At 42.2% G+C, this 12,014-nt stretch overlaps 1 protein-coding gene across 2 annotated transcripts in view; it reads right to left on the reverse strand.

Annotated features, from left to right (window-relative positions):
• RAD23B (RAD23 homolog B, nucleotide excision repair protein) overlaps window positions 1-4,849 on the reverse strand; it is a 44,853-nt gene extending 40,004 nt beyond the window's left edge. For both annotated transcript variants that reach the window (XM_053566500.1, XM_053566492.1), the window contains exon 1: window positions 4,725-4,849. In XM_053566500.1, coding sequence (XP_053422475.1) covers window positions 4,725-4,790 — 66 coding nt within the window. In that variant the 5' untranslated portion in view covers window positions 4,791-4,849. The remainder of the gene's footprint in view (window positions 1-4,724) is intronic.
• Between the last annotated feature and the right edge of the window lie 7,165 nt (window positions 4,850-12,014).

A 12,014-nucleotide genomic window follows, 5' to 3' on the forward strand; every position in this document is an offset into this window, starting at 1 on the left:
TCGTAATGTAAATATCTGATATGCAGGAGACCCCCAACGGGGTCTCAACCCACAGTCTAATCTCTTATCCCTCATCCTTCACCTTAGAAATACAAGCCTTTTCTGGATTCCCCAAACACATTTAAACTCTTAGGTCTTTGCCCTACCAGTTCCTTATAAAAAACACTCTCCTTTTCTTAGTGTTTTCGTTATTCAGATCTCAGCTTAAAAGTCATCTTGTTCAGAAAGGCCTTCAGTGACTAGCCAATTTAAAAGTAGTCGCCTAGTCAAGCATTATCTTATCACCATCCTATTTTAATTTTTGTTTTTTGACTGTTTTATCCCACTAAAATGTATATACCATGACCACAGAGCATGACATTAGTAAGTAACCCAACAAATATTTATCAAATAAACACATCAACATGGAAACACATTACATTGAGGAATCACTGATACTTCACCAAAAGAATACATTTCAATTCATTCAAAAGATCTTTATCGAATGCCTACTGTGTGAAAGCCTGGTGAAAACCACATCAGATTTCTCAGTTTTTTCCTTGTATTTTGTGCTACCAATAATGCCAAGAATCCTTAATTTTACCTCTGTGATGTAGTATTTTAATATATTTACTACTTAATCTAGAAAACTCTCTAATGTGGCACCATTCTAGCATGACTATATCAAAAACATAATAAACCATAATATCAACTATTTACTAACAAATGATGGCTAGCAAACACTGTATACAGAACAAATACTAAAACAGTATTTTACAACAATCATCAACAATGGAGATAAAACCACAAAGTGAGGCAATACTCTGTAGCACACTCATTTTGGTGTTTGTAAACATTAAAACTATAATTTTCGACTCAGTGCCTGTAGCACAGTGGTTATGGCACCAGCCACATACACCAAGGCTGGCAGGTCCGAACCCAGCCCAGGCTAGCTAAACAACGACAACTACAACAAAAAATAGCCGGGTGTCGTGGCAGGTGCCTGAAGTCCCAGCTACTTGGGAAGCTGAGGCAAGAGAATCGCTTAAGCCCAGGAGTCTGAGGTTGCTGTGAGCTGTGACATCATAGCAATCTACCAAGGGTGACATAGTGAGGCTCTGTCTCAAAAACAAACAAAAAACCAAACTATCATTTTTTTATCAAAAACATCTAATGGGGCCGTGCAATGTGGCTCATGCCAGTAATCCTAGCAGTTTAGGAGGCTGAGGTGGGTGGTCTGCTTGAGCTCAGGAATTGGAGACTTTGTCTCTAATAAAAAAAAAAAAAAAAATGAAAAACCTGTAGTGTCAGCTACTTGGGAGGCAGGGGCAAGAGGACTGCTTGAGCCCAAGAGTTTGCTGTGAGCTACACTACCAGGACACTCCACTCAGGGTGACAGAGTGAGACTTTGTCTCAAAATACAAAAAAACAAACAAACAAGAAAATCCACCAGTGTCTATACAGTTTTAATGCCACGCATATATTAATGAAATCACATTTCAGGTTTTGCATTTAAAGCCTCACTTCAAATTTACTGGGTTTTTGTTTGTTTTCAGTTATCAAAACACATAATCAGGGTCAAGCATTAGCAGACTGCAGGATTAATCTATATGACACAGAACTCTTGTCGTTTTAGGGATTCAGTAAAATAATGCAGTGTATTGCAATTATCTCAAAATTTGTATTTTTTTTAGTATGCTTTTCTTAATTAATGGCTTCAAAGCAACAGCAATACAAAAAACAAAGTGAGTTTGTATTGAGCTTTAAAAACTGTGTATTTCATTTCCCTCCAAATATCTACAAACCACCAAACTTCAGATGTTTAAGAATTTTACAGGAGTGGTGGTTTATTAAATACCTCAGAATGCTTTAATATGTATGCTACTTAAATCTCTCCCACAATTTTTAAAGTGAGCCATCTGTTAAAGAAAATCTCTCAGCAATGGTGTCCCCACTCTGCACATACTATCTTCTTGTTGTTTCTGTACTGTCTGAATACCTTACAAGGAGGGATGCATTACTACAGTAAAAAGTTGATAAAGACTTTCGTAAAGGTTAATAAAAGCAGTGATCATGTACTGTACCATGGCAATGGTCAAGTAAATAACGCAAACTGGCTCATAATCGTAAGAAGTTTTGCTAGCTAAAAAAAGGGGGTAGGGAACCATTGCCTTTTAAAAACTAAAGCAAATAAAAACAAATTTTCTTGTTTTTTTTCCACTTTGTACATCCCTTTCTCTCTAGCCATTGAGTAGGTCAATAGGATGGATCCCAGAAGACCCAGACCACCTCGCACATGTCCTTGCACTATTCCAGTCCTGGCAGAAAAGCTCACCAACCATCTACTTGTTCAACAAATGAATTGCTCTCATGATTCCCCTTATATTGCAGTCCTTCCATTTTTTTCTCAAGCTCACAAGAGTTTTTATACTGGCTATCTAAAATTTTTTCTTTAGATCTATTTCTTATGTCCTTGGTTACCCAGTTCTCACAAGAAGTCAGAAATAGAGCCCTTAGTATTGGCCTGTATTAATATAAATTTCATGGGAGTATTGTATCAAAAATGAATAAATGGAGTTAAAACAGTTCTGAAACTTCAAACCATTAAAATAAAAAGTGATGTCATTTAATGTAAATGTTCTCAAATGCTTTAATCTTGCACTAGAGTACCAGTATTAGTTTCAAAAAAAATTTTTTTCCTTTCTATGATGGGATCTTTACAGAATATTAGCATTTGTTTTATATTTATAGCAACAAAATTACATTTACATAAATAGCAACAAAAACTGAAGAAGCTACCATGTAACAATGAGCTTTCTGGAAAATAGCTTCTGTAACATAGTATATTCCCTTGGAAACAGAGAAACCACAAAAATATTTAAGAATTTATACAAATACAGGTAAAGCACTGCCTTGTGTGTGTAAAGTGCCCCAAAAGTTATACAAGTCACACAACATAAATATTTCAGAAGAGCTGGGGAAAAGCCAATAACTTTAATAAACCCACAGATATTTCCCCCACCCCAATCCTTTAAGTTTCACTAATTCTGAAACTATTCTGAGTATTATAAACTGATAAAATTACTGTGCACCAACATTCATTACCACAAAGAACCAATGTTAAATAAGCATTTTACATAAATTGTCTGAAATCATTAAACGTACAATCCCATTTTAACTTTTATCCTTCAACTCCCTAATACGTATTATGCCATAAAGAAGTTGGTTCTGTATCAGTCCACAGGCTGTTGTTAATTACTTCTGAGGACACCGAAAAGATATCTCCCGTGCCTTTAAGAAATTATCACACAGCATACATCTTTGTGTAATGAAATATCCTGAAATCAAATAATTTTGTGCCACAATTCCCAAAAGGTTAGAAACTTTTCCATATTTCTTAAAGATGTAGAAAACCGTAGAAGATTAAATCAGATAGGTAAAACATTAACAGTGTATCCTCACACAAAGGTATCCATTGTTTAAATAATCGATTCCATTTATTGACCATCAACTAAATATGTATCGTTTAATCCTCACACAAGGCAGGTATTATCCCTAAGGCACAGAGGATGAAACTTAAGAGTTATTTGTCCAAGGTCACAGCAAGTTAGAGCTACAGATGGAACTCAGATCTATATAACAACACCAAGGCCCTTGATCTCCACCCAAAATACAATCAACTATTTTTAAAATGTAGATGGGCAGAAAGTTGCTGGTGTAAACTTAGCATTATGACAATCTTAACGGCGTATTGCAGAACATAACCAGTAAATTTACACTCATGATATTTTTAGATTCTTGGCATAAAGTTGTATTGACTTTGATTTCTCTTTCTGCAGTCACAAATACATAACAATTGTATAACGCAAACCCTTAAAGTGTTTAAGACTTTAACTGCAGAAGGTATTGAAAGTTTTTTAGGTTCCCCCCCAACACACCCTGAAATGCTACTACTTGGGGGAGTTGGGGGACAGTGCAAGGTTCTAACTCCTACAATTTCAAGACTTGTAACACAGAGGACCCATTAAATCCGGAGATGAGTTTGAGCCTGGATTTGAAGGGCTCTTTATGCAAAAATTTTCAACACCAAAGAGGCCTCAAACTGCATTCTGTGCATTTTGAATATGGGTTTGGTGGCAGGAGGACGGTAGAACGATTCAAGATACACGCAAATAAAAGGGTTAACAAATTCTAGAGGGAAGGCGGCAAAGAATTCATTTTTAGCACCACTCACCTCACACTCGGCGGCAGACGAAACCTAATACTTTTTAAGGCTCATCATCTCGGGTTACCAACTCTGAGACCTCAGCGCCTAACCAGGTCCACACAGGAGTAGGGGCGACGCCTCCGCCTCCCTCCCCCACCTGTGCAACCACACGGAGAAGCCAGGCTGCATCGCGGAGACTATACCGACCTCCCCTCCCCCTCCCGCCCCTCTACCACGAGCTCCCAGACCGAGGCCTCCAGTGCCCCGCAGGCGTATACTCCAAGCCATCTGCTACGAGGCCTTCGGCGTCCAGCCACGGTTTCTCCGTTCTCCTGCCACAAAGCCCCAGCCAACCCAGGACGGTCCGGTCCGTTGCACGGCAGCCAACAGTCGGGCCAGCTCTCCGCGCTCGCCGCGCCCTCCAGGTGCTCTGGGGGAGGCCACCACAGAGCGCACCACCAGGCCCAGCTCCGCGGCCCGCGCGCAGCTGCCCCCCGCCCGAGCCCGGAGGGCCCCTGGCGCTCCCCGCCGCTCATACCGTCTCCTCTGGGTCGATGTCTATCTTGAAGGTCTGCTGCTGGAGGGTCTTCAGCGTGACCTGCATGGTGCCGCCGCGCAGCTCCGCTGCCGGGCCTGCGCCGGGTGGTGGCCGCTGGGCGGGGTCTGTGGCCTGGCAGGGCCCGGGGTCGCCCGCGCTCCTCGCGCTCTGGGGAGGAAGGCGGTGGGGGTGGGGGCTTGTCACATTCGCCCAGCGGTGCGGCCTGTCCGCCAGCCTGGGCCCAGGGCCGCGCCGCCTTCTCCGCGACTGCGGCCTTCCCCGAGAGCTCGGGCCGCCGTGCTTCTTCTCACGCCGTGCGCCGGCTACGGAATCTGCAGGAGACGCGAGGGACGTTGAGAGGCAAGCAGAGAATCCGCTAGCTCACCACAGGATGGTAGCCGCCATCACCGTGACTCGCCGAGACGTGCCCCCTCCCCCACCCGAAAAACGTGGGGGAAGGGGGCGAGCTGCCGAAACGCGCAGGCGTAGGGCGCGGGCGAGGCCGTGCGCAAGCGCAGCCCAGAGCTCTGCCCCGGAACTGGGGGCGGGACGGATTACGCCTCTGGAATGCCAGCGGCCTGGATCGGGCGTGCGCAGGCGCAGGCTGTGAGCGTCGAGGGCTCTGGGGCTTCCTGGTCGAGACTCCAGCAGGGGCGTTCTCCTCGGGTCTCTGCTCCGCCTACGTCCCTACTGCGCCGGCCTGCCAATGTTGCGCAATCCATAGCTGGGGAAGAACTATGTGGATACTCGACCGAGTGGTTACCGAGTCCAGGAGCAGGGGAGCTAGAGGGCGGTAGGTGGGGCGGAGTTTCAGCGAAAGTTGATGTTGGTAACTACAGCAGTGGGCCTACAGTTACTTGGCGCTCGCTGCGGGGCTCAGCCTTCGTATTGTTGGCTGATTAATTTGAGAGCGTGGTCTACCGGCTGTCTGGCTTCAAATTCGTCTTCCCTCACTAGCCTTGGGACGTTGGGCCTAAACAGGAGGACTAATTTAAAGTGAAGGTCAAGTCATCTCACGCCTCTGGGCTGGAATGTCCGATGGTTCCCCTCACACAGATTGAAAGTTGGAGTTCTTTAACCTGGACGCCTAAGCCCCTAGCTTCTCACTGCATCGCCTTCCTCTCCCGCAGCGTGCGGTTGTTGGTGGATGGTAGGTATGTGCTCCCGCCTAAGGACCTTCGGTTACACTTGGTATTCCTGCAACGTTTTCTTTAAATTTTTGCCAAATAATCGCCTTCTCTGTGAGGTTTACTGTGGCTACCCTACTTACAATCTCTGCTTTTCTAGCGCTGTTATCCTACTCTACTTTTTTCTATAACAGTTAACCCTTTCTAATTACCATATAACGTACATATTTGTTATGTTTATTTAATCTCTCCCTTTCCCCTAAGCCCCAGACTGAAGTTGCACGAAGACAAAGATTTTGTTTTGTTCACTGATCGTTCTCCAGTACATAAAAAACATGTCTGGCACATTGCAGACACACAATAAATATTTGTGGAATGGGTGAATGTGCTTCTGGTTCCTTGGCAATAGATCGGGTATAGTAATGGCATTCAGTTTAGTGATTACAGGAGGTGGGAGTTGAAAAATGTATGTAAAATCTTAAGAGCAGAAACAATCAACAGCCCATAAGCGGTTAGTTATTAGTAGTATGTCCATTTGTGGATAAGAAAACTGAAGTACGAATACGTTGAGTGATGTAAACATTCTAGAGTGTCTAGAATGACAACTGGGGCAGAATGACTCCAGAGCCTGTGTTTCTACCTGTCCAGCTATTTTGCCTCTAAATAGGGTGCTTTGGGGCACATTGACTTAAAGTGGTTTAAGTATAAAACAGCTACTTGAATTTCAAGTCAAAGCTAAGAGAAAAGAAAAAAAAGTTATCAAACCACTAGCTCTGTCTAACAGTTACAAATTGTATCTCTGGACTATCATCCTCACTAATACAAAGTCACTGCTTGGTTTTCCATGGATCCTAGGAGGTCAGGTGTAATTCTTACATGAAACTCCCTGATCAACCTCCTCCATCTACACTAACCTACCTGGTATTTCCCCCTTTTCAGCACATATTTCCCTGAATTATTACTAAGTATATAATTCGTACATATCTACGGGAAGTATGTCTTCCTGTATATCTACCCTTAGTCATTACCAAGTGATCTCATCTTAGCCCTCTTTTTGAAATACCTCCAGCTTGGACCCTGCCCCTTAGCTGTGGATAGAGTTAGCCAATTGCCTGAGCAATGTCTTGACTTAAAACACCTCTGAAACTTAACATGGCCGAATAGAAAAATTGATTTCCTTTTGGACTTCCCGCCTTCCTGCAACTGTTCCTCTCAGTTTTCTTCATCTTAATTCATGGCCTCACAATCTACCCAGGTGCTCAGACCAAAAATCTAGTCTTCATCCCTTTTAAGTCTCTTTTCTTCTTCCCTCATCCACCCCCCAACCACCATATCTAATCAATTATCAAGTCTTGTGAACTTTATTCTCCAAACTATATCTGCAATTTAGCCATTTTCCACCATTTTTATTTATATAATTGATAGAGTAAAATAGAGCTGACCTGTACAAATAGAATTGACCTGCACAAATAGAATGTCCCACCCAGAAAAGAGGGAATACAACCTACCCTTCCGACCCTTTAAATCCCCATCCACCTTAATCCTGACTTCCTTCTCAAACTCAGCTCACCTGCACCCAGGTGGGAATAAAGGCCACTATTGCCCACAGAACCTGGACTCCCATTTCCTTTTGTTCATGTTTTGGAATAATCTTTTATTTTCAGTCTTTGACCTTTCAACAATCATAGATCAATCCATTATTATCTTTCACCTGCCTCCCAACTTGTCTTTTCCGCTTCCACCCTTTTTCCTGAGCAGCCAGAGAGAGCTTTTAAAACCACAAATCAGAGTGTGTTACATCTAGGCTCAATACCTGTTTGAATACACTTCAAACTTTACATGGTCATATGATCTGACTTCTACCAAATTCTCTGACTTCATCTCTCTTCCTGCTTCTCATTCAGTGTCATCCCTCTGCAGCAGCCGTTCTTTCATCCCTCAAACTAAACCCGTCCTAGCCTCAGGGCTTTTGTACTTGAGGTTCCTTCAGGTTGAGATTCTTGTCTTTCTGGGTCTGTTTTTTTTGTTGTTGTTGTTTTGTTTTTGTTTGTTTTTTGTTTTTTGAGATGGAGTCTTACTTTGTTACCTTTAGTAGAGTGTCAGTGCGGTGGCATCATAGCTCACGGCAAACTCAATCTCTTAGGCTCAAATGATCCTCTTTTCTCAGCCTCCCAAGCAGCTGGGACTGCAGGCCCTGCCACAACACCCAGCTATTTTTAGAGGTGAGTCTTGCTTTTGCTCAGACTGGTCTCCAAACTCCTGAGCTCAGGCAAACCACCTACCTCAGCCTCCCAGAGTGCTATAGGATTGATTATAGGTTGAGTTAGCAGACCTGCCTCAGATCTTTGGCAAATTCCTTTTCATCTTCAGGTTCCAACTCAAATTTTACTTCCTTAGAAAGGACTTTCTCCAAAAACTTAACAATATGTAATAAACATACTTTTAACATTTTCTCTAGATAAGGCTCTTACTTTTTGGGGAAAAGTGAAAGGGGGGGCACTCGACTGACTCCCAACTCAGTTGTAAGCTCTGTGTTTCTAGGTATTGTGTCAGTCTAATCCATCTTATTTTCAGAATCTAGCACTGTTTAGATGCCCTGTGTATGTTGGCTGGAAACACTGTAAAGTCACTTTAGTTATAGTTTACAACAGTTGTAAGAAAATATGATAATGTTTAAAAAATGAGAATATGCTATAAAAGTTATGGTATTAAAAACTTCTTGCTACAACTATTACCTGTAGGAAAAAAATAAAAACTCAACATAGAAAGAGATTGATTGAAAATAAGAGCCCCTAGCTCAGCGCCCATAGCACAGTAGTCATGGTGCCGGCCACATGCACCGAGGGTGGCGGGTTCGAACTCAGCCTGGGCCTGCTAAACAATAATGACAATTGCAACAACAACAAAAAAATAGTGGGGCATTATGGCAGGCGCCTGTAGTCCTAGCTCCTTGGGAGGCTGAGGCAAGTGAATCACTTAAGCCTAAGCAAGAGTTTGAGGTTGCTGTGAGCTGTGACGCCACAGCACTCTACTGAGGGCAACATAGTGAGACTCTGTCTCAAAAAAAAAAAAAGAGCTCCCTCTCCCAAAATAAGCATGGTTTGGGGTGTCTATAGAAACTTTCTAGGTATATACAAGAATATTTTCCCCAAAATATAGTTGATGTATTACTTAATGATAGAGATACGTTTTGACAAGTGCATCCTAAGGTGATTCTGTCATCGTGTGAACATCATAGAGTATACTTAACATAAACCTAGAAGGTGTAGCCTACCACACAGCTAAGCTCTATGGTATATAGCCTATTGTTCCTTGGCTACAAATCTGTACAGCATATTACCATACTGAATACTGTAGGCAATTGTAACACATGGTAAGTATTAGAGTATCTAAGCAGATATAAACATAGAAACTAAGTACAGAAAAAAACAGTATAAGAAATTTTAAAAAAAAGTGGTACTCCTGTATAGAGCACTTACCATGAATGGAGCTTGCGGAACTGATAGTTGTTCTGGGGAAATCAGTGAGTAGTGAGTGAATGTGAAGACCTAGGACATTACTGTATATTACTATAGACTTTATAAACACCATACTTAGGCTGCACAAGTTTATTAAAAATCGTTTTTCAAGTAGCTGGGCACGGTGGCTCACGCCTGTAATCCTAGCACTCTAGGAGGCAGAGGCCAGTGGATTGCTTGAGCTCAGGAATTTGAGACCAGCCTGAGCAAGAGTTAGACCCTGTTTCTACTAATAATTAGAAAAAAATTAGCCAGGCATCATGATGAGTGCCTATAATCTGAGCTACTTGGAGGGTTGAGGCAGCAGGATCTCGAGTTCAAGAGTTGGAGGTTGCTGTGACCTATGAAGTTGCCATGGTATTCTACCCAAAAAAGTCTCAAAAAATAAAAATTAAGGCTAGGCGCGATGGCTCACACTTGTAATCCCAGCACTTTAGGACGCAAAAGTGGGCAGATCACCTGAGCTCACGAGTTTGAGACCAGCCTGAGCTAGAGTGAGACCCCCATCTCTAAAAATAGCTGGGCATGGGGCGGCACCTGTGGCTCAAGGAGTAAGGCGCCAGCCCCATATACCAGAGGTGGCAGGTTCAAACTCAGCCCCGGCCAAAATGGCAAAAGGAAAAAAAAAAAAAAATGCTGTGCATTGTGGTGGGAACCATGTAGGTCCCAGCTACTCAGAAGGCTGAGGCAAGAGAATCGCTTGAGCCCAAGAGTTAGAGGTTGCTGTGAACTATGATCCAGGGCACTCTACTAGGGGTGACAAAGTGACACTCTGTCTCAAAAAATTAAAAAAAAAAAAATAAAAATAAATAAATAAAACAGGTATGCCCACACTCTACTCAGTGGATAGCGTGTGGGCCACATACACTGAGGCTGGTAAGTTTGAAACCTCGGCCTGAGCCAGCTAAAACAACAATGACAACTACAATCAAAAAATAGCCAGGCAGTGTGGTGGGTGCCTGTAGTCCCAGCAACTTGGGAGGCTGAAGCAAGAGAATTGCTTAAGCCCAAGAGATTGAAGTTGCTGTGAGCTATGATGCCACAGCACCCTACCCAGGGTGACAGCTTGAGACTCTGTCTCAAAAAGTAAAAAATAAAATAAAATAAAAAAATAAAAATTGTTTTTCATTCTTCAATAATTAGCTTACTATATATTTTTTATTTTATAAAGTTTTTAATTTTTTGACTATGTAATAATACTTAGTACAAAACAGACACGTTGTACAGCTATGAAAAATATTTTCTTTCTTTTTTTTGTTTTTAAATAGTCATACTTTGTCACCCTTGGTAGAGTGTGTGATGGCATCATAGCTCACAGCAACCTCAAACTCCTGGGCTCAAGCGATCCTCTTGGCTCAGTTTTTCTATTTGCAGTAGAGACAGGGTCTTGCCTTGCTCAGGCTGGTCTCGAGCTCCTGAGCTCAGGCAGTTTGCCTGCTATGGCCTCCCAGAGTGCTAGGATTACAGGAGTGAGCTACCATGCCCAGCCGTCTCTATTTCTTCTACTACAAGCTTTTTTCTATTTTAAAAATGTTTTAGTCGTTTTACTTTTTAAACTTTTTTTGTTCCAAACTAAGATGCAATGCACACATTCGCCTTGGCATACTTAAGGTCAAGATCATCCACCTCATTGTTTTTCACCTTCATATGTTGTCTCGCTGGAAGGCCTTCCGGGGCAATAACGCACTGAAACGTCCCAAAGGACATGCCTGAGGCTGTTTTATAGTTAACCTTTTTTTATAAGTAGAAAGAGTACATTATAAAATAATGGTAAAGGCCAGGCGTGACTCACGCCTGTAATCCTAGCACTCTGGGAGGCTGAGGTGGATGGATAGCTTGAGCTCACAAGTTCAAGATTGAGCAAAAGTGAGATACTGTCTCTACTAAAAACAGAAAAAAAAAAAATACACTGAGGTAGGAAGATTGCTTGACACCAAGAGTTGGAGGTTGCTGTGAGCTATGATACCACAGTACTCTACATAGGGCAATAGCTTGAGACTGTGTCTCAAAAAAAAAAAAAATGGTAAAAAGTGTAGCACATAAATTCATAAACCAATAACATAATTGTTTATTATTGAGTGTCATGTACTGTAAATAATTATATGTTCTATATTTTTGTATGGCAGTGCAGCATGTTTACATCAGCATCACTGCAAACACATGAGTAAAGTCTTGTGCTATAATGAAGTTATGATAACCAGGATATCACTAGGCATAGGAATTTTTCAGCTGCATAATAATCTGTGCAACCACCTCATACATGTAGTTGGTCATTGACCGAAATGCTGTTAATGCAGTGCATGACTATAGTCGTGGCAACAATATATTTTAAATGTCAATTGATTGAAATATTCACCTGGGATCTGATCAAACTAAAAAGCTTCTGCACTGCCAAGAACACAGTAAGTAAAGCAAGTAGACAGCCCTTAGAATGAGAGAGGATTTTTGCAGGTTATATTTCCGACAAAGGTCTAATAACCAGAATCCACAGAGAACTCAAACTTATTAATAGGAAAAGAATGAGTGATCCATTTGATTGTGGGAGACATGAACAGAAGCTTCTCTGAAGAAGACAGGCGCGCAGTCTACAGACACATGAAAAAATGCTCATTATCTTTAATCATCAGAGAAATGCAAACCAAAAC

The sequence above is a fragment of the Nycticebus coucang genome, chromosome 2 (genome assembly GCF_027406575.1).
Source record: "Nycticebus coucang isolate mNycCou1 chromosome 2, mNycCou1.pri, whole genome shotgun sequence".
NCBI lineage: Eukaryota > Metazoa > Chordata > Mammalia > Primates > Lorisidae > Nycticebus > Nycticebus coucang.